At 41.0% G+C, this 24,298-nt stretch overlaps 1 protein-coding gene across 11 annotated transcripts in view; it reads left to right on the top strand.

Annotated features, from left to right (window-relative positions):
• The window catches only part of LOC149576818 (Tetrapyrrole (Corrin/Porphyrin) Methylase), a 272,690-nt gene that overhangs the window by 209,336 nt on the left and 39,056 nt on the right, over positions 1–24,298 (top strand). For all 11 annotated transcript variants that reach the window (XR_016362336.1, XR_016362333.1, XR_016362327.1 and 8 more), the window contains 2 exons: positions 7,732–7,774; positions 8,250–8,423. Coding sequence is in view for 2 of the 11 variants with exons in the window: in XM_089820217.1 (XP_089676343.1) it covers positions 7,732–7,774; positions 8,250–8,423 (217 nt within the window). In the remaining 9 variants the exon portion in view is untranslated. The remainder of the gene's footprint in view (positions 1–7,731; positions 7,775–8,249; positions 8,424–24,298) is intronic.

The raw sequence follows: 24,298 nt of genomic DNA on the forward strand, positions 1-24,298 counted from the left end.
GAAAATCTGAGGGGTGTTAGCCGACTGGATGGTTCCGACGGTATTTTGTGTTTCTGTAGCCGACGGTCTGGCAGTGTTTCTGTAGCCCACGGTCCGATGATGTTTCTATAGCCGACGGTCCGGCGGTGTTTCTGTAGCTGATGGTCCGGCGGTGTTTCTGTATTCTGTAGCCGACGGTCCGGCGGTAAATAGTTTGTAGCGGATAAAATAATTGTGGAAATGTTTACCGTACTGGTAAAGAAAATGAGCACATACAGACAATAGAACACGAATAGCAGAATTATATTCACAATAGTAGATGAATGATTGATTTACAATGATCCTAGACGGGATATAAATACTACCGCCGAACCTTCCCGAAGGAGTCTGTCGGCCACAATTATTTTATCCGCTACAAACTATTTACCGCTGGACCGTCGGCTACAGAATACAGAAACACCGCCGGACCGTCGGCTACAGAAACACAAAATACTGCCGGAACCATCCAGTCGGCTAACAAGGGGATGGCGAAGAAATGTGCGTATTTTGTCAATCTGTCAACCACCATTACAATACAATCCTTTCCGTTCACCTTGGGAAGTCCAATTATGAAATCCATCTAGATACTTACCCACTTATGTTCTGGAATTGGCAGAGGTTGTAGTAACCCAATAGGTAGAGTATGTTTGGATTTGTTCTACTAGCAAACCACACACTCTCTTACATACTGCAATACGTTTCCTTTAAGTCCTTTCCATGAGAACCTCTCCCTAAGACTTTGGTAAGTTTTGATGAAGACTGGGTGTCCTGCCAACAGTGAGTCGTGTACCTCCTTCAAGACTTTCTGCTTCAATTTGGATTTCGGCACTAAAAATATCTGACTCTTATAGTAAATGATGTCATCCACCACTTTGTATTGATCATCCTGGGTGTTGTCATCCATTAGCTCACAGGCAAATGTGTTTTTGAAATATTCTACCAACAAATGTGCCTTCCAGTCAGTTGAAATCTAGTTTAGTGAGCAGATGGCGGGTTTCTTGGACAAGGCATCTACAACCACATTGTTCTTTCCTTTCACATATTCAATGTCAAAATCAAAAGCCTGAACCTTGCTTACCCATTTTTGTTGCCTCTCGTTCAAGTCTTGTTGCTCCAGAAAATATCTCAAACTATTGTGATCCGTGAGTCATGTACGATGGCCAAATATCCAAAAAAATTGGCACCCACCAAATACTACTGAAACTTGGTTAGTGCATGTACGATGGCCAACATCTCTTTGTCGTAGATGGAATATAAATGTTCTGTTTGCGTAAGCTTCCTGCTCTCATAAGCCATGTGGTGTCTATCTTGCATCAGTACTGCGCTAATGCCTTCTTCGGATGCGTCGCACTCCAAAATGAATAGTTGAGTGAATTAGGTAATGCAAGTATGGGACAAGTGCTCATTGCCTCTTTCAGCTTATCAAAAGTGAGTTGTGCCTTTTCATTCCACTGGAAAGACCCCTTCCTTGTTAGATTCATGAAGGGGGCGCTGAGCTGAGAGAATCCTTTAGCGAACCTCCGGTAATAACTGCATAGTCCAAAAAAACCCTCACAAATCCGTGAGTGATTTTGGGGGAGGCCAATCAAGGATAGCCTAAATCTTCTCCCGATGAACTTGAACTCCATATTTACTGACAACATGCCCCAAGTATAATATTTCTGTCATACTGAATTCACACTTGGATTGCTTGGCAAACAAAGACTGCTACTTCATAATCCTTAGGACTTTATTTAGATACTTTAGGTGCTCCTCCCATGTCCTGCTATAAATAAGATCATCAAAAAATACTAGTAACTACTTACGCAATTGTTTGTTGAAGATGTGATTCATGCATGATTGGAATGTAGTAGGTGCATTTTTTAATCCGAATAGCATGATCGGGAACTCATAATGTCCGTAGTGAAACGAAAGGCTATCTTTTCCACATCTTCCTCCCTTATGCGGATCTGATGGTAATCGAAACAAAGATCTATTTTCAAAAAATAGATTGTGCCATGTAATTCATCCAGCAACTCATCTATCCTTGGAATGGGATATCTATTCTTTATTGGTTTTTTGTTCAACGCACGGTAGTCCACACACATGTGCATCGTCCTATCCTTTTTGACCAAAACCACTGATGACGCGAAAGGGTTGGAACTAGGATGGATCCATCCTTTCTCTAGTAGTTCTTGAATCATCTTTTCGATCTCATCTTTGAATTTCTTGGGATGGCGGGAGGGTGTGGTTATGACTGGCTTGGCTCTTGCTTCCAACTTGATAGTGTGTTCAAACCCTCGATGAGGCAGTATGCAAGGAGGAATGTCTATAAAAACTTTATCATGTTTACTCAAAATATTCTGGAGATCATCATCTTGGGGATGTGTCTATTGCCCTTTTATAGGTTCTACCGAGACAAAACAATGTGCAGCCCAAGCAACGTTATAACGTCAAAAAATTGCCTCCATCCGATGTGTAGAAATTTTCTTCGGACCCTCATTCACTATTCCATGGAGAACAACCTTATTTTCATCGACAACAAAAGTGAAGTCCATCCGTTTGAAGCTTTGAGTGTATTCATCAAGTGTCCATCTACTGTATGCCCAAAATAAGCTCCATGTCATCAAGGTCCACTATGAAGAAATTCTCAGTAACCGTGTGATCTGCCATTGTGATACTTAGCTGAGGAACAAGGTGTGTGTAGGGCAAAATAGTCCCTTCGGCAACCTTAACCTGAAATCCTGGGTGCGTCTCCATAGGTAGACCTCTTTGTTTTACCAAAGATGAGTTTATGAAGTTAAGAGTAGCTCTGTTGTCGAGCATCACCATAACCCTTTGTCCTTGAAGGGTTCCCCGTACATGAAACACTGTGCACCTCGAGCTATTGGCTAGGGCAGTAGTTCCTCCGCGCAGTACCAATGCTGCAATTCTTTTCGTATGGTTAAAACTGACCATTTTGGTATCCTCATGGGGTGGGTTATCTTCGGTGGGTATATATCTTCTTGTTCGTCCTCATCATCAAACACGACCTTAATGTAGTGGATCTTTCGTTTCCCAAGGCATTTGTGCCCAAGTCTCCCATGATCCCTTGCAGTTGAAACATAGTTTCTTTCTTCGGAGTTCCTATCTAGTAGCTTCGTCCAATGGCGGCTTCCTTGGCGAAGGTTTATTATCTTTGTCCCTCGGAAACATCTACAGTTTGGAGTATCCCTGAGAGGATGACGCTGATGATGATGCCATACTCTGTGCCTTCTTAATGGCCTCTGTTAGGGTGGTAGGATTGAACCCTTTCACCCATCCTTTTAGGGGTTCTGCCAGTCCATCCATGAAGAGCACTATCCGTCTTCTTTCAAAAATGTCCCTGACCAAAACGAAGAGTTTTTGGAATTTTGCAATGTACTGGTCAACCATTCCAGTTTGCCTCAGCTGTGCCAAATCTTTGAATTGAGTTCCAGATCTTTACCATCAAATCAATCTATCAATCTCTCAGTGAATTTTGCATAGGTATTTATTTGATCATGCCCCATTGTGATGGTACTGTGATGCCACCATTCATGCGCAACTCCCTCCAAGTATAATGCTGCAATTTTAATTGCTTCCTCTTCTGGCATAGGATTAAGTTGGAAGTAAGTATCAGCCTTCATTACCCACGCTTGTGCAAATAGGGATCTGGATTTGTCAAATGGAGACAAATTTACTTTACTCAACCCCCTCTGAGATCATTGTTAAAATATCTTCTGTTTTCGCCTCCGAAATACCTCATTCTCAAATCTGCATAATCTTTGTAGGATATATCTTCCTCCAAATTTTCATTCTTCCAGTCTTCTCTTAGCTGTTCTAGCATTTCTGCAAAGGTTGGTTGCTTCCCTCCAAGTGGTGCCTTCGTCCGTGGGGGAAAAGATGGCATGGAAGCTCAAGAGCGTGCTGGATTGGGGTTTGCTTTACCCAACACCGAGTCCGCATTGTGACCATTTTGTTCTCCAGATATTTTGTTGTCTACCAACTTCTTGAGAGTCTCTTCCATGAGTCATTGAATATCATTGATCTTGTGCCTAATTCCTCGCAAGTTCTCTCAGTAGTGCCACGAGATCGGTAGTTGTGGGTTTTGGTTCAGTAGCCATTCTATCAACGGGGTGGGTTCTTTTTCTCTTCCAGCTATAAACTCTTATTCACTGTTCCCAGGCTAGCAGGATCGAAGCTCTGATACCACTGTAATGTTTGGTTGTTGCTAAAGACAAGATTTCACTGAATTCTAATTTTGTTCTTGTTGAGTAGCTGGAGGGTGTGGTATGGATACAGTATGGCATTGGGGATGATAGTACACGACAATAATATGGGTGCAGATGGGTCGTACGGTGCAACTGGGTTGGCCGTACGGAAGTGAGAATGGCGTACGATAACAAGGCTGAGACAATACGGTGGAGGGAAGAGGAATTGTAGAGGCCATATGATGGAGACAAGGGGATGGCCGTACGGTGTGTGGGAGCAGTTGTGGGAGTTGGTCGTACGGTGGTATAGCAAGCCATATAGTATATGTTGCAAACCATATAGTGTTGGTTAGGTGCTTCTGTGGATGCCGAGGTGTCTGTACAATGGTACAGGAGGGTGTATGGGAGTAGGGGTGATGCAAGGAATTTGGCGATGCTGCTTAGAATGCAAAATAACATATATTAAACACGAATAATATGTAGAAGCTAGAGCCCGAAAAGATAAACACTTGTTATCAAATAGTAATGATATTTCTACATACAAATAATGCTCCGATTTGCCAGATCCGAGCCAAGAAGTACACAGGCGAAATAGGGTGAAGGTTGAATCCCACCGAAATCGGAATACCCAAGTAGGGAAGATCTTTCACTTCCAAAATGGCAAACGACAGAGAATCCCAACTGGAATTCGCAATACAATGAAATAATCCAAATTGCATACCTAATGACTACCTATAAACCATGCTTGAATACCCATTGGGGAAAACTTTCCGAGGGTGTACAAAGATAGTTGATGTCAACACAAACTACGGAAACAAAACAAAAATGGGTCCGAGATATATTAAATCAATCGGCCCATTAACAATAGTTTGATTAATAATCTATTTTATGATAGGGATATTATAGATATGATGGTGAGATAAGAAAGGGGAGAGTGAGAGAGAAGGTGATTATGGGACATATATATGTGTGTGTGTAGAGAGAGAGAGGGGTAGAGAGAGGGAGAGAAAGGGAGATATATATTAGGTGGCATATATATATATATATATGGAGAGAGAGAGAGAGAGAGAGAGAGAGGGGGAGGGGGTGATTAGGGGTCATATCTAGAGAGAGAGATGTGAGGGTTCCTAATAAGTTTTTAATAGAAAGAGAACCTAGCGATAGGGGTAGAGAGAGGGTGATTAGGTTATATGGAGAGAGAGGTAATTGATAGTGGAGAGAGGGAGAGATCGAGAAAGAGATGAGGGAAGGGGTAAAAGAGAGGGATGGAGAGATTATGGGGCATATACAGAGAGAGTGGGAAGGGATAGGGGAGTGTGTACGTGCACGTGCGTGAGCATGTGTGTGTGTGTGTGAGAGAGAGAGAGGAAGGGGCAGGGGGGAAGGGATCTATTGTATTTTTAATAGAAAGAGAACTTAGAGATAGAGGTAGAGATAGGGTGATTATATTTATAGAGAGAGAGAGGGGTAGGGGTAGAGAGATATAGGATGGTGAGATGAGGGAGGGTTGAAAGAGAGATTGGGTGATTAGGGGGAATATATAGAGAGTAGAAAGGTGTGTGTGTGTGTGTGTGTGTGTGTGAGAGAGAGAGAGAGAGAGAGATCTATGATTCTAACCATTAGTTTTAACCTTAACCTAGGTCTTAAGTCTAACTATAATCCTACCCATAATCTTATCCTTAAACTCTAATTGTAAACTTTCTCCTAACATTAACCATATGTATGTATACCTTAATACGAACCCAAATAAACTATAATCTAAATACTAACCATAATCCTAGTACCCAATCATGATTATAATTATTAACACAATAATGCTAATTGCCACTTTACTATTAATAATATAATAATCCATATAATAGAGAGGCTCATATTAATATAATATAAGTATATACTTAGATTTTAAAAAATTAAAAATTCTTCATACGCTTAGCTTGGGGTTAAGATTTTTGGACCTTGCTTTAGCTTGAGATCCACCATTTAGCCCAGGGTTAGCAAAGGGATGGGCTCCCTAGCCATGTTGGAGAGACAATGTTTCAAACATCACTTTCGGGACACTATCCAAATTGTCCCTCTTGGACTCCTTAGTCAAAGTAATAGTGCTATATGGTTCTCTAGTATGGGTGCCCTCTCTCCTGAACTCGGATTGGGCCTCGATTGAGTGGGTCTAGACTCTTTTCCTCTTGCTTATCATCAAATGTCATTGGTCCACACCACACAATGTAATTTTTGCAGAGTTCAGAGCCCATCCCTTCAGGCTTGAGGCCATCTTTGATCTGATTTGGTTTCTTCACCGTCTCCATGGTTTTGCAGACTTTGCAGATGGTCTCCTCAAATACTCCTATTTGCTTATTGTTCCTCAGTTGATCTCACTAGTTCTCGCCTTGCTTCTAGGGCCCATTATTGGTATGCTAAGGCCACTACTTTACTAGGCTTGATCAGGATCGATATCCACTGCCTCCTTCCCTTTCATTTTTCACTAGATGCTCCATCTCATTTCTTCCCTTATCAGCAAGAATTGAATGGGCATGTTAGACTCTATATTGATAAATAGTACTTTATCATTGGAGTAACCCTCCTGGGGGGTTGTGCTTGCGGATGGCCTTTTACATTGAGCGCTTCTTGTATATCTTTGAAGGGATTATTGTACGTCCATAGTACTTGTCTCGGTGCTTGAGCTACTACCTCTGTATCTCTCTAGGCTCTTTTAGAGTTGGCTCCCATTGGCTTCGAATTTAGACTGATCATCATATCGATAGAAAGGACCGGATTTGTCGGTTGTATACCTTGGCAAAGGCAGAAACTAAGACCCGCTCCATTTTTTTGATGCCCCATCTACTATGAGATCAAAGTGAGTTATCACTGTCTGTTCAGAGAGTGCAAGTCCATCTCAACTTTTTTTAGATACATGGATCAACGATGCCTTGTGCTTTACCTCCAAGAGACCACGCAACTCCACGCCCACACTCTGCAACTCTTATTTCCCTAGAGCCAGGCCTTGGATCAGCTTATTAGCACCATTTTTTTGCTCATGTCCCTTGGTCGGGGTGTGAAGCGGTTGTTTAGTATTCCTATCTCCTGCCGCACGAGATTTGTGAGACCTCGCAGCAGGTTCACTCGGCAGTGCTACTCCTCTAGCGGTACTCAGAGACTTTCCCTTCAGTGTTGGACTTCTTCCCGCCAAGGAAGGGTCCCTAGTCCCTTCCTTGGCAGTTTTCTTTTGCTTTCTTGTTTGCTCTTTCATGGAAACCGTTTGGTGTTCTTATTGTTGGTTGTTTCCTTGGTTGTAAGCTTTCAGTCCCTTAGACACGTTTCGTGGTTTCTTCTTGGACATTAATAAATTTAATTTCTTATCTTATTTGTCTGTTCTTTTAAAATATTATTTTTATCATCTTCTCTTCACTAATGTTTTTTTTTTTTTTGAATCCAATAAGAAAAATATAATTTATTAGTTCTATCGGTGCATGGCACACTAAGTTTTCACTTTGTTCTTTACTGAGGTATGCTTTTGCTTGCTTTATAGGCAATGCGTTATTGCGAGGGAGTTGACAAAACTTCATGAAGAGGTAATCTTTGATCTATCACTTTTTGACCCCATTTTATCATCTTGAATATGAAATTATTTTGTATACATTTATTTCTAATAATCACCTTAATAAACTGCTGTAACACCTATATGGATATTGGACAAACGTGAATGTATTTTCTAGGAGTTTTCATTGTCATGGGATAGAATCTGGAATCCAACAAGAAAAATATTTGAGAATTCCTTCCCTTGCAACCCCTTCTCCCCATTCCCTCTTGATACCTTATCCCAAAAATATTTTGTAAGTTCCATCGAATTTTCAATTCCCTCATTCTTTCTCTTCTCTCACACACTTGAAAAATATTCCTTTTGATCCTCCTTTCTCTCTCTTCTTAGTCTTGATGAAATCATCCATCCTTGATGTACACAAGGTATAATCCAGGTTATTTTTTCTTGGATGTGTCCAAGCATATTTGCAGCCTTCATGTCAATCTAATTTGTTTGCTCTGTTTTAGTTTTGGAAGGGCACACTAGCAGATGCAAAGGTTGAGTTTGCACGGCGTAATCCCAAGGGAGAAATAACATTATTGATTCAAGGATCTTTGGATCAATCTGCAGAATCTCCAGCGGAAACAGAGTTGGAGAGTCAGCTAGAAGATTTGTTCTCAAATGGCCATAGGCTATCAGAGGTGATGCTTTTAAAAATATCATGTTTGGCAATGGAATACAATTAGAATGCATTGATGTTGACTTGTTTTTTGTCAATGATAACTGATATTTTTAGATAAATAATATATATAGTGGTTTCTCATAATATTCATATCTTAGGTTCTTGGATTGTGGTAGAGTATTTTCCTATTTTCAGTTGTTATTAATGGTTCAATTTTGTTTTGTGTGTCAGTGGCACTCACTCTCTACTTGGAAATGACATCATGCTGATTGTTGTATACTAGTTCAAGCACATAAATGTTATTTGACTGACAAATTTGTTTTAAGTCTGTGGCATTCTCAAACATTATAAAAAAGTTCTTGAGGTCTGTGCAGATTATTTTTGAAGGTAGAAACTCATTAAATGTAGTTGTTTCAGGAGCAGTTCTCTGTGTGGTTGATTGGGTTTCTTGTCAAGTAAAAGATAATTTGGATGAGTCTGGTTCTATGATTTAGCAAATGGGCCTCTCCAGGGTGACCAATATGTTTTATTGGAATTGTTGCGACTTGTGGAAGGGTAATTTGGGTCTGTACTAAACGATAGATATTTTGGAAGGGTAAGTGTGCTGTTGGGAAGGTTTGTGATGAATCATGTGGAGGTTATCTATTATTGGACCATTGGAATTCATAAGTTGGTTGTATATTAGTGATGCCTTTAACATGGTTCTAGCCTTTGCACCATCTTGAGACCCATGGATTCTATGCAGAGCTAGAGAAAGGTATAAATATGAGAATTTGTAAGAGTACCCCCTATTGTTTTGAAATTGTTAGCCAATGTGTCACAACAAGAAGGAAACAACTAAACACATGAATACTTCTCACTGCCATAAATTTTTGATATAGATTTCCAACATGAAATCAATGCCTTTCTCTTATTTCTTGGAAAGAGTGCATAATGATAATATTACATTGAGGGATGTTCATAGAAATTAGTCATAAATACCTTATACTAAGGTGTGGTAAAAGCATACAAGTTTTAAATGTCAGAAACCCCAAATGACAAAAGCTGTAAGCTACAGCAGGGTCAATCAGAATATGCTCAACACCACATGACACCTCCAAAACTTGCAAATGCTACTGCACCAAACAAGGATGCCTTCACACTTTCCAAACTGAGCTCAAACCACCGACAACCACTTGGAAATGCACCAAATGAGGTCTTGACAATAAATCACTGTTGGAACTAAGTAGGTTGGTCTGAAATCATAAAATGATCACACAATGAGCCCTTTAACTTCACCAGAGCTTCTGCAACAGGTCTGCAATTTAAGACAGCAGTGAAAATTTCAAGAACCTGAAATTTAACCAGCATGGACTGGCATTCAACTATGGCTATAGGCTCCAAACTCACTAATTTCACCACTTATCATCACATGAGTGGAAAGTCAATCAGCTTCAGGTCTGGTAATCATTTCCAAGTACTGTTATACCTGTCTATGAACTGTTATTGTCAAAACAAAAGAAAGAAAGTTTGTAGATTAAACTTTTTAGCATGCATAATCACCATTTTACTGCCTCCCTTCACCACTTTTCAACCCACCACTTGTTTACACCTTGAAGATGGAGAAATGACTGCAAACAAATTAACAACACTAGCCACACCCAGAATGTCCTCAAACCCCAACACCTGAAAGTGATTTAGTAGGAATGGCTAGTGTATGATGCCTTTAATGGCCTGCTCAAAAACTCTACAACATTAACATGAAAGCAACATCAAAAATAGCAAGAATTCACACCAAAGAATGAAACCCCAAGATCAACCATCAAAATACTTAGAATTTTTTTATTGCTCCTTGAAACTTCAACCTCCAAACTCTATGAAAATCAGTGCAATTCTTGTGTGAAATCACCAAACCAACTAGTATGGATCTTTCACTGTCGAAGCTTGTGCATATTGATGGGGGTTTCCATCCTTAATTAACCTTGGAAGAACTTCTATTCACTTTAGCAACGAACCATTTTGTGTGCAAACGTGAATAGTACAAATGAGAGTCTCAGTCTGCCTTTAATACAATGAGATCATCATCAAAATTTACAATCATAGGCTCAAGGAGTTGTTGGTCAAGTTGGAGAACCAGCAAGCTGATGGACTAAAGAAGTTGTGGTTCATCGAGGGACTAATCCCCTCCCCGTGCAAGAAGACGAAAGTAGTGTCTCCATCCTTATACACCAATGCATACAATTGGGCAATGGGCATCAAGAGTGAAAAAAAAAATTCCTTCTAAGGGAAGGGAAAGACGGATGATCATGAGAGCACTAAAGGTAGCAGAATCGACAAATAAAAAACAATCCAAGCCCTATGGAAAGATATGATGAAAATGATGATAGAATTGAAGGCAGAGAAAAGAACCAATAAAGAAACTATCAAAGTATGGTATGCTAATTGCAAATCTGATGTGTAATGGGCACCCCTGAATGTCCCAAAAACTAAACCAAATTGCTGAAAGGAATTATGTCAAACAGTTTGCATTCAACCTCTTATTTCTCCGTTTAATGTTTTAAACCCCTTATAACTCCAAAAATCAAACGTTTATTTGTTTGTTGTGTTTTGTGCATGGAATTGGTATCATACAACATAAACAAGAAAGAAACTACAATAATATGCAAAGTGGAAATGAACTACAGCCAATAAAATGTTATTTTCAGAATTCATAAAACCAAATACATGGCAGATTTATCAACTCACTAATTACTTCAGCATTATTGACATAATACTCCAGCCCATGCTTTCGAACTTGTTGCTACAGTACTTTGTCCTTCAATCAGTCCACTACCTTCGTAATATCATTCCCTCAAAGCGGCATAAGCGTCGGACAAGTAGTGAAGAAGATATGAGCAAAATACCAAATCTGCCTGTAGCCGGAAATGCAACTAAACTGCCTGATAATGAAGCCGATAACAAAGAATTCCAAAGGCCAAACCCCAAGGGAATGACGTCTAGAATGTTACAAGAGACGATAAACGTCCTCAAATGCCAAGAACGGAGCTGCAATTCACACACCAATTTCTTCTCATATTCAACCTTCCTAATGAAGCCACAAATGCTTCCTTTTATTCTATTTCCAAGGGTCCCCTCAACTCATATGGGCAATGTGGGATAAAAGATGTGTAGTATATAAAACATATATTAAAATACCCCTTATGTCTCCCTTGGGTACACATCCTCATAAAATAAATATTAAAGTAACACTTTAATATTTTACAATTAAATTAGACGTTACTTTAATAAAACTTCAGGCATTAAAATGTATTAGCAATCGGACTCCGAATAATGCGAGTGATAGCTCATCGGAAAGCTCTCACCGAGGAGTATCAAATCCAATCACCAAAATTGACCTACATTGTGTCCTGCCGACTTACTAAAAATAGTAAGTATGCTTGAAACTGAGCAAATCAACTTCGTTTTGGCCCAAACTGGAAATGACTAGGCCAAAACACTCCAGGATCCCATTAAACCCTTCGTTAGCTCTCGGGACCATGTAGAACAAGGCTAACGCACACACACTTGGCCAACTGCTAAAATGGGGACATTACAGTCCGCCCCCCTTGAAATTGCTTGTCCTCAAGCAACCTCAGTCCAGCCTGCTGAATAACCTGCTCACTCTCCCATGTAGAATCTTCCTCCGGCAGGTCTCTCCATCTGACCAAATACTCCTTCACTATCCTATTTATAAGCTTCCTCTCTCTAGTGTCCAGACTAGCCTCGGGTACTAACACAAGCTTCCCCTTCTCATTCAAAGGGGGTAAATCTGCAGAAGGCACTACATTCTAACCAATGGCTTTCTTAAGCCTAGACACATGAAACACATTGTGCACTCGATTGCCCTCTAGAAGCTCAAGCTCATAGGCGACTTTGCCCACTTTGCGAATCACCCTGTAGGGACCATAAAATCTAGGTTTCAACTTTTTAGCTCCGCTCTTCTTGAGCGATGACTATCTATATGGTTGTAGCCTCAAGTAAACCATATCCCCTACCTCGAAGCTACGCTCTATTCGGTGCTCATCAGCATACAATTTCTGTTGATTCTGGGCCTGTTGTATATTCTCTTTGAGCACTTTCAGGATGTCCTGACTATCCTGCAATAAGTTTTTGGCTTCATAACCATAGAGTGCCATGAAAGGAGTCATCTTGATGGACATATGATAAGTGGTGTTATAACAATACTCTCCCATATGCAACCATCTGATCCAAGCCTTTTGATGTGCAGTTACATAGTTCCTCAAATATCCTTCCACCCATTTATTCACAATCTCTGCTTGCCCATCTGTTTGTGGATGATAACTAGTGCTAGGTGTAAGATCTGTACCACACAACCTAAACAACTCTTGCCAAAAAACACTCATAAACTTACTATCCCGGTCACTGACAATGAATCTGGGCAGCCCATGTAACCTGAATATCTCTCTAAAGAAAAGATCTGCCGCCTGTGCTGCTGTGTAAGTGGACGGAATAGCAAAGAAGTGAGCAAACTTCGTCAAGCGGTCCACCACCACATAGATGCAATCCCTTCCCTGCACTCGTGGTAAACCAGTGATGAAGTCCATTGAAATACTTTCCCATTTCCTATCAAGAATGGGCAAGGGCTATAATAAACCTGCAGGAAATGTGTGCTCTCCCTTATTCTGTTGACAAACCACACACTCCCTGACATACCTCTGAACATCATCCTTGAGCCCTTTCCATGAAAACCGCTCTCGGATCTGCCTATAGGTCTTGAAGACCCCCGGATGTCCAGCTGTGAGTGCATCATGAAATCCCTTCAGTATCGCCTCTCTCAAATGTGATGACGAAATCAAATAAACCTTATCCTAAACTCTAATCAATCCATCTATCACCTCATAGTGATCATCCTGTATGGTACCTGAAATCAATCCAGAAGCCCAAGCATCTCCGACATACTCTGCTATAATCCGGTCTCTCCAATCTCCTAAAATCTCTGCCAGAGCACATAAGTGAGGTCTCCGAGATAAGGCATCAGCCACCACATTTTTCTTACCTTTGACAAACTCTATGTCAAAGTCATAAGCCTGCAATTTAGTCACCCATTTTTGTTGCCGGTCATTAAGATCACGCTGACTCATGAAGTATTTAATACTGTTGTGATCAGTCTTGATCACAAAACGTCCACCTACCAAATATGATCGAAATTTGGCCAATGCATGCATTATGGCCAACATCTCCCGGTCATAGACAGAATAACTCTTCTCAACTCCCCGGAGCTTCCTACTCTCGAATGCAATGGGATGCTTCTCCTGCATCAATACTGCTCCAATCCCATCACTTGATGCATCACAATGAAGCTCAAAAGGCTTCGTGAAATCCGGTAGAGCTAGAACTGGACATGAAGACATTACTTGCTTGAAATGCTCAAAACACCTCTGTGTTGCCCCTGTCCACACGAAGGCTCCTTTCCTGGTAAGATTTGTCAAGGGTGTAGCAATCTGTGAGAATCCCTTAATAAACCTCCTATAAAAACCACATAAACCAAAGAATCCCTTATGCTGTGTAAGGTTTGTGGGAGTAGGCCACTCTACAATAGCTCTAATCTTTTCGGGATCAACCCGAACGCCATCTGCACTAATGATACGCCCAAGGTAAAGGAGCTCAGTCATGCCAAACTCACATTTAGATTCCTTGGCATACAATGACTCTCTCTCCAGAATAGATAACACCTCCTCCAGATGATGTAAGTGCTCCTCCCAGGTCTTACTGAAGACCAAGATGTCATCAAAGAAGATCAAGACAAATCTCCTCAGCTACTTCCTGAATACCTGGTTCATACAACTTTGAAATGTAGCAGGTGCATTGGTTAGACCAAATGGCATAACCATGAACTCAAAGTGGCCATAGTGACATCGAAAGGCTGTTTTCTCAATGTCCTTTGCTCTCATCCTGATCTGATGGTATCCAGATCGCAAATCAATTTTGGTGAAGAAGCATGCCCCATGCAACTCATCAATCAGCTCATCAATCCTAGGAATGGGATGCCTGTTTTTAATTGTTTTCTTATTCAGTGCCCTGTAATCGATGCACATGGGCATCGTCCCATGCTTCTTCTTTACCAATACTACTGCTGAAGCAAAGGGGCTCTTATTAGGCCTGATATGCCCCATCTTCAACAAATCCTTAATCGCCTTCTCTATCTCGTCCTTGTGTTTCTTAGGATGACGATAGGGAGTAATCATAACTGGTTTGGCTCCCTCCTCGAGCTCAATAACATGTTCCATCCCTCTGTCAAGAGGAACCCCATGAGGAATATCGCTAAATACTTTAGCGTGTCTATCAAGTATCTTCTAGATATCTGGTGGATGACTCTTTTCTTGTGGCTCTGGTGAAGTTGGCATAATGTAGCACTCTGCCGCCCACTCTATGTCATCATGACGAAAAAGTCTCCGCATTCTCTTCAAGGACACTACTCTGCAACCTCCATCTGGAAGTCCTCTAAGTACCACAGTTCTGCCCTCATGCTGGAATCTCATCTCCAATTTCGCTAGGTTGAGTGTGAACTCCACTAGTGAAGCCATCCATGTCATGCTAAGGATGACATCATAATCTCCCATGTCCACAACATAGAACTCATCCTTCAACTCATAGCCATCTCCAAACTTGATGTGAAGATTAGATATCTTCCGAGTGCATAATAATTTATCACCGTTAGCCACCATGACTCTAAACCCATCATGCTCCTCTGTCTGTAACCCTCTCCTGGCTACCAACTGTGCATCTATGAAGTTATGTGTAGCCCCAGTGTCAATAAGAGATATCACTTTCTGCCCCTGGATAGTGCCCCTGACCTTAAATGTGATTGCCTTTTGGGCCGCTGTCAAGTGTGCCAACGATCTATCATCCTTTAGAATGCTGCTCTCCTCTATAGTGTTACCCTCATCTGAATCGGAGTGCTGATCCTCCCCTTCTGACTCTGACTCTTCTGCTGAAAAATACTCCATTTGATTTGCCTTAGCCTTGAGAGAACATTTATGAGATAAGTCCCAATGCTCTCTACAATGGAAGCACAGCTTCTTCTTTCGAAGTTCATTCAAGGTTTCATTGTCTAGTCCTTTTGATCCTTCTTTGGGTTTGCTATACTCTTTTTGAAACGGTTTTTTGTCTTTGTCCTTGCAGTAGGAAGAATCTGTTGAATGGTTTTTTCCTTTGTATACCAAAGGGGCTAAATCTCGTGCCTTTTTAGTTGCTTCAGCTAAGGTGAGTGGATCATATCCCTTCACCCAACCTCGTAATGGATCAGCAAAACCATCACAAAATAACACCACCAATCTCCTAGGAGAGATATCAGTAACAAGTACAAACAAGCGTTGAAACTCGGCAATGTAAGCATCCACAGAACCTGACTGTTTTAACTGTGCTAGTTCCTTGAAATGTAACTCAGGATCCCTAGTGTCAAATCTCTCAATCAATGTTTCGGTGAATTCTTCATAGGATGTAATCTAATTATGCCCCAAAGTCACCATGCCATGATGCCACCATTCATGTGCAACGCCATCCAAGTGCATAGCCGCATACTTGATAGCCTCCTCCTTAGGCATAGGATTTAGCTGCAAGTATGTATCTACCTTCTGCACCCAAGCTCGTGCAGTCATCTTCCCTAAAGCATCATAATAAGGTAAGGAAAGTTTTCCAACTTTCTTTCTCAGCTCAAAGTTTTGATTCCTCCCTCTTGCTCTAGGCATGTGTTTCATCCTCAAGTCCATATAATCTCTGAGGGAAATATCCGCCTGAAACTCCGGTCCACTAGCCTCCCAGTCCCTCCTGAACTGATCCTGTAACTCAGTGATCTGCGGTTCGTTTATTGGTTGAACCGGATCTCTGGGTGGGAAGGTGGGTAGAAGAGGTCTCGAGCTCGCAGTCCGCGCTGGGCATGCAACGTGTCTAAAGTTATCAGCCTCATTCCCATTGTTGCCATGTCCATTATTACCATTAATGTTATTCTCAGGACCATTGTTGTTGCCTTGGTCTCCATGGTTATTGTTTCCCCCATTGTTATTGTTTCCCTCATTGTTATTGTTTCTGTTGTTGGCATCACTTGGATTAATATTGACACCCATCTGTCTAGCCATGAGCTGCAACATCATGTCCATTCACCTATTATGCTCCTGTTGCATACGCTGCCCCTGCTCTAATGTATCCAGTAATTGTCTAAACATTACGTCCCCCTGATCTGGACCGGCATTCCCGCCTCCGCTTAATCCTGTATTCCTGTCATCTCGATCACCCATATTGTTGTCCTGATCAAAGAATATCTCCTCTGTGTCTGTATGGCTGGATTCAATGTCCCCCTGCACGGATGTACTAGACTGTTTGCTTTGCAAGTCTGAAATCCTATTTTGTCTTGCTCTGGTATCGTGAAAATTATAAGGCCCCTGTCGCATGCTCAAACATAAATGCTTAGCCTGTGTTTTTTTTATTTCTGATTTTAGTATTTTGACATTTCGTCAAACACTTTTCCCTCTATCCGGCTATTCCAAATTCCCTATAAGACCTCCACATGATGGCAGGACTTATAACTCTAATACCACTGTAATGGGCACCCCTGAATGTCCCAAAAACTAAACCAAATTGCTGAAAGGAATTATGTCAAACAATTTGCATTCAACCTCTTATTTCTCCGTTTAATGTTTTAAACCCTTATAACTCCAGAAATCAAACGTTTATTTGTTTGTTGTGTTTTGTGCATGGAATTGGTATCATACAACATAAACAAGAAAGAAACTACAATAATATGCAAAGTGGAAATGAACTACAGCCAATAAAATGTTATTTTCAGAATTCATAAAACCAAATACATGGCAGATTTATCAACTCACTAATTACTTCAGCATTATTGACATAATACTCCAGCCCATGCTTTCGAACTTGCTGCTACAGTACTTTGTCCCTCAATCAGTCCACTACCTTCGTAATATCATTCCCTCAAAGCGGCATAAGCGTTGGACAAGTAGTGAAGAAGATATGAGCAAAATACCAAATCTGCCTGTAGCCGGAAATGCAACTAAACTGCCTAATAATGAAGCCGATAAAAAAGAATTCCAAAGGCCAAACCCCAAGGGAATGACGTCTAGAATGTTACAAGAGACGATAAACGTCCTCAAATGCCAAGAACGGAGCTGCAACTCACACACCAATTTCTTCTCATATTCAACCTTCCTAATGAAGCCACAAATGCTTCCTTTTATTCTATTTCCAAGGGTCCACTCAACTCATATGGAAAATGTGGGATAAAAGATGTGTAGTATATAAAACATATATTAAAATACCCCTTATGTCTCCCTTGGGTACACATCCCCATAAAATAAATATTAAAGTAACACTTTAATATTTTACAATTAAATTAGACGTTACTTTAATAAAACTTCAGGCATTAAAATGTATTAGCAATCGGACTCTGAATAATGCGAATGATAGCTCATCGGAAAGCTCTCACCGAGGAGTATCAAATCCAATCACCAAAATTGACCTGCACTATGTCCTGCCGACTTACTAAAAATAGTAAGTATGCTTGAAACTGAGTAAATCAACTTCGTTTTGGCCCAAACTAGAAATGACTAGGCCAAAACACTCCAAGATCCCATTAAACCCTTCGTTAGCCCTCGGGACCATGTAGAACAAGGCTAACGCACACACACTTGGTCAATTGCTAAAATGGGGACATTACATCTGAGGGGCACATGAAAGGTAATTGATCTATAAAGATGTTTTGTGAGATTTTCCAAGTGATGGGTCATTCAATAAAGGAGTGTCCATATACTTTGAAGAATAGAAATACACAAGTACTCTTCACATAGGGAGAGTGCACTCTATTGAGGCCATAGAATGCATCACCCAGCAATTATGGACAATAACAAGGGTGAAATCAAAACGATTTGGAGGAATAAGACAAGTTAGTTCTAGAAATCATGAGAGCATAGATGAAGAGGGTGGTATACTCAGTCCCTTGTACAAAGAAGAATAGACTTTGACAAGCTAGAGTAGAAGTAAAACAAGTGATGAGGAAGGAATGGAGAACCTCTAACAAAATTGTAAGTATTTCATTGCAATCGAAGTTAGAGAAGAATATAGCTCATCAAGAGCTACAGAGAAACATTCCCATCAAGTTAATATAACTTGAAACCATATTACAACTGAGAGTGACAATTGCCAACTTGGCCATTGACAACACAATTGGCTAGAACCGATGTAAGCTACAATGGGAATCGACAATGAAACCGCCACTCGAAGGTACCTAGGCTATTGATCCCATTTTGTTGACAGTTAGTATCAAGAGAAAGTCAGTCATCATTGAGATGGAAATAATGGGAAGACAGTGACAAACACCACTGTCGATGGAAGATCAAGATTATATGCACTACTAGAAGATACGCACAATCTCATCTTCCTCTTTCCAGCTGTACTAGTAGGAAAACAAGGGGCTCTAGTCCTCGAAGAAGTGCCTCACACTAGGATTGGGCGTGAGCTACATGACTGTGAAGTCTGTGGCTGTGCGTCCTCACTCAACATCCCTACTGACTGGCTTGGCATCTTGGAAGAGGACGTATCTCCTATATTTGGCACTGGTAATGCCTTGTCTAAGCTTGAATCATCATCATCCTCGTCCTCAATGTCATCCATTGTGAAATGAAAATTTGTCCAAGACCCCCCTCCATGGCCTGCCTCTCCAAATCAGCGATCTCATCTGCTGAAAACAATGGACTTGGCTCCTGTGTCATCCAATTAGAATAAGCATCTATCTCTTTGAGATCAAGTGAACCAGGTAGTGTTGAACTCTGTGTCATTTTTATGTGAACCTTAAGATTATAGTGCACATAAACAAGGTCATTAAGTTGTCGTTGAGTCATTCTGTTTCTTTTCTTTGTGTGGATGGACTCAAATAAGCTCCAATTGCGCTCACAATGGGATGCGCTACAAGGTTGGCATAGGACTCTTAGAGCAAAATTCTTAAAATGGTGGTATTGCCACCCCAACTTGCCCACTAACCATCTGCAAATAATAAGTTATAAAGCAATGAAAAAAGATAATTAAAAAACACAACTTATCAATTTCCAAAGTTTAAAGTTTGACGCTTCACCTGGTGCTTGCTAGCATAAAAGAGAACAAATTACCCCTCGATTCCACATATACTTGTTGTTTGGTCACAACAAAGTCTCTCTCCGCTTCATTGGATATCATTCTCTCAATGCAGTTAGAAAGACCTTCCATGACCTCTCCATTAGGATTTGAGTAGGAATTATCAGCCCTAAAACAAATAGAAAATGATATCAAGTATTACTACACAACCTTAAAAAGTAAAGTAAAATGAAGTCTTAGTAAAATCTCAAGGACAATCATAGTACCTGAATTTGGGGTTGAGGAAGTAGCCTATTGCATGAATGGGTTGGTGGAGCATATTATTCCACCTCTTATCAATTATTTCTCAAATGGGGTCAAATTTGATTCTGTCTGCATGATAGTAATTTCTAATAAGCTCTTTGGCCTTATCCATGGCTTCATAAAGACCTACCATTGGGGATTGTTGCCACCACATATGTACAAGACTCTAACCAGGGACATAGACATCTACATTTGAAATTTGAAAAATACAAATTAGTTAATAACATAGTAAGTTATGAATTGTTTACCGTACAGGGTAAAAGGATAATTAACACATGTAGTAAAGTAAGATATGACACAGAACAGATACTTTATTCATATATGCAATATGCTTATTACAATAACTCCAATGATTACAACGATCCCAATGATGATTCCAAGTCCATTTCGGACAATGTACATATACCTTCCCTAAGGGATGACTCAAGCGTCACACGCTTGTTCGGATACTATTCTACCCATTGGCTACACTATAGATTTTACTGACAACATCAACCCCCCCCAAAAGAAAAGTCGTCTCTGGACGACAATTAACAAAACGAAATACATTAATTGAGTAATTATATGGAAAGATGGATTTGTTTTCTTTACATCACATTCACATTCCTCCTATGCCTGCACCAAACTATTCTCCACACACGTTGCATTTGTAGTCTTTGCTAACACAATACTGTCACCTTAGCCAATCTGACCTTGATAGCCACTTGTGTCGCATTCTCTGCTTCTACTCCAAGTGCCTCAAAGTGTATCACCCCTCTCAAAAGGCTTTCTCCAATTCTCTCTCCACCTCTAGCACACAGACACTGTATGCTTGAAATAGCTCCAAGTCTCATCAATTGGTCACACTTCCCATGATTCATAACTGCACTGATTGGGGGTTTAGGGGGCATCGCTCCCAGCGGAGTCGAGGGGCAGCGCCCTTGCGGGGTCCTGGGGCCAAGACCAAATTAGCACTCTCAAACCCACACGAAACTCCATGGAACACACCTTTTTGGTGATTTTCTTCCGGTCCCATACTCTTTCTACCAACAGCTAATGTTTTACTACCTTTTTATGTCTTTCCCTTCCCTTCGATATCATACGTTACTCATTTTGAATTGTTTTGATTTGTCATCGTTTTTTTTTCTTTTTTTTTTAGAACCTCCTACTTCTTGAAGAGTATGGCTCCTTCCCCTTGAATGCTTTTGTACGACCTCCAAAGGGTAACTTTATTACTGTACCTCTGTTAGTGCGGCTTCTCTGATCCCTTTCATTATATCACAACTTAACTCCATACAATATTATTTTGAAATCCCTCTTCTGCCTTGGCATTCATACGGATCCATACGACCCTCCATCAAAGTTCTGTGAAAATCTTCTGTATATGTTCCGACCGTATGACGTTTCTCAAGAGCCGTATAGTGTGTCCTGCCTACTATTTGATCATTAAGAACTCTACTTCGCATGTAATTTATTCTCCTTAATACCGTACACCTTCTAATTAGGCCAGTGAAATAGGTTGTTCACTGAGTCTAGATCATCATCAATTGACCCTCCTAATCTCAACACCCCTTCTTCATTTGGTTCCAGTCTCTTTTTTCCTTCGTCATCATTCTTGCCTTCACCTTTTGAGTCTGATGATGCTGCCTCTTCCCCTATCATTTGTGTATGCAAGTCGATTATGAATCTCCTGCCTCCGCTCTCTATGGAGAGGGTGTTCGGTTTCCAATCATGTTTTACCTTTGTTTACACCAACCACCCCCGTCCAAAGATGGCGTCATACCCTCTTCTCTTCAGCGGGATGACCACAAAATCTAGTAAAAATGGTTGCATCCCAATCTTACCAGCTATGCCATCAAAGTTCCCAACGGTTCTATCCCATGTTGATCTGCTGTGAGTAATTGGAAAGTACGTGGCCACAGCGTGGGTTGTCCTAGCTTTTTCCAAATATCTTTTAGTAGCATGTTCATGCTTGATCCTCCGTCTACAATTGTATCTGTTAGTATAGTGGCCAGAATGCCCATCTCAACTACTGTCGGATGCCTTCCTGTCGTAAGTTCCAATAGCATCGGGTCTGCTGCCATTGTTCCATTACTATTCCTTCCTATTTCCTCTGTCACTCTCAGGAGCGATGTCATATTCATAATAGCTGTCTGTAATTGTGGCATCGTGAGGTCATTTAATTTAATAAGAACTTCTATTTGCATTATCTGCCTCATCATGTTCTGTTTTGCCAAATTCCTTTTCACAATTTCGGTAGTGTCTTTGACTTGTGATTTCCCAGTTTTCATCTGCCTTTCTATCTCTGTTCGTGCTTTTTGTAGCCTCTCCTCCTCTTCTTCTGCATCAGGGTATTTTTCTTTCTTCGCCTGTTCCCATGTGACCGCTAGGACCTTCTCATCACATGTTTCAATGCTTAATAGATTTACTCCTTGCTTTGTGCATTTTGAATCTTCGTGGTCCCCTGGATCACACCATTTGCACAGTAGCTGCGGTGTCTCCTTCATAGTACAGTCTCTAGTGAAGTGGCCCCAAAGATTGCACGTATGACACTAAATCATCGGTCTTCCACTCGCGTCATACTGTATTCGACTCTAGCCTCCATTGTTATTGTTGTTATTATTGCCACCCCTTCCACATCTATTATTGTTGCGATATCTGCTTGAAGTTGCATCATTGCTTGTGTTGTTTCCGGTGGACACTTCCTTCGTTAGTAACACATGCTGGTGTCCTTTTGATTTCATGTTAAACAGGCACTTCTTTAGGGAATGCCCCACAACCTAGCAGATGTCACAAAACTGTTTCTTTGGGCATGAGCCCTTTGTATGGCCATCTTCTTTACAGTCTGTACACCACAGTTCTCCCTTCACTGTGTTCGGATTCTTTTTCAAAATTTTAAATTCTTTCATGATTCGAAGCATATCTTTCTGTAACGCTCGAACCTTCTTGTTCGATTCCTCGTCACTACTGCTACTTTAGGAGGATGAATCGTCTGAATTCGAAGACATGCTTTTTCTTCCTACTTGTCTTCTGCTCGCTTTCTAAATCCATTGCACGACTATACACATCGGCGTACGATGCAGGTGGTACAATCTTCATCTTCTTTTTCAGGGCCAGCCGTAACCCCTCCGCAAACCATCATTTTTTCAAACCGTCCACGGGTTGACTTTCCATCTCTCCAACTAGCTCTTTCAACCGTCTAGCATAGGCATGGATTGTTTCATTTTTTCCTTGCTTGGTGCTATATATCTCCGCTACTAATTCATTATCGTCCCATAGTAATCGAAATTCTGCTGTGAATTCCTTTCTAACGTCCACCCATGTAGTCAGTTTCTGAGAGTCGGTGTCTAAAAACCAATCAATTGCCACACCTCGTAGGGTTGCTGGGAACTGTTTGACCCAATCGTCCTCATCCGTCATGCTATTTTCCATCCATATGGTTCCGCATGTCTTGCAATGTCTGATTGGATCTGTTGTGCCATCACCATTAAACTTCAGTAATTTTTCTTTGGGACCTGTCATCACTACTTTCTTTTGATTTTTAAGTACTTGCTGAGCACTTGCACTGTTCTGAGCAGCTACGCTATTCAAACTATCTGTGCTGTTCTGAGTACCTGCGATGTTTTGAGTACCCACATTGTTCGAGCACTCGTGTTTTTTTGAGCACCTGCGTTGTTCTGCACAACATTTGCGTTGTTCTGCACAACACTCGCGTTGTTCTGCACAACCGCGCTGCTTCAGACAACTGTCCTACTTCCGACAACTGCGTTACTTGGTGAGAAAAGATCTTCCTCAAGTGAAGTTGTTCGATTCTCTTCCTATATCCTTTCGTCGAGTGTATCAGCAATGAAGATTTCACTCCATGCTCATGCTCCCTTGGCACTTTGAGCCGTGTGAGTTGCTTCCCTTCCGTTCAGCTGCTCTACCCTTGATATATACAACTTAATGAACTCCTCCCTTGTTTCTTCCACCAAATTCGATCACTCTCGAGTCTCCTCCAACAATTCCTCGGTACTCCTCGGCCTACTAGGTGAGTGCACTCCCTCCGTCTATGCCCCTTCACCCCCATGGTGTCCATCGACAATCTGCTGAAGCTTTTGTTTGCACTATGCCTGCTGTGCTAAAATTATAACTTCTTGTGCTATACATATTTCATCCTTGTCTTTTACCTTGTTCCTATCCTTGTTAAGAAAATTCGGCATTAATCTTTATAACATTCCTTCGTTCCAGGTTCGTCGGGCAATGACGCCAAATGTGTACCGTATAGGGTAAAAGGATAATTAACACATGTAGTACAGTAAGATATGATGCAGAACAGGTACTTTATTCATATATACAATATGCTTACTACAATAACTCCAATGATTACAACGATTCCAATGATGATTCCAATTCCATTTTGGACGATGTACATATACCTTCCCGTAGGGGCGACTCAAGCATCACGCACCCATTTGGATACTATTCTACCCATCGGCCACACTATAGATTTTA

Source organism: Cupressus sempervirens, chromosome 1 (assembly GCF_028749045.1).
Source record: "Cupressus sempervirens isolate cs-2001-9-10 chromosome 1, ASM2874904v1, whole genome shotgun sequence".
In the NCBI taxonomy this organism is placed as follows: Eukaryota; Viridiplantae; Streptophyta; class Pinopsida; order Cupressales; family Cupressaceae; genus Cupressus; species Cupressus sempervirens.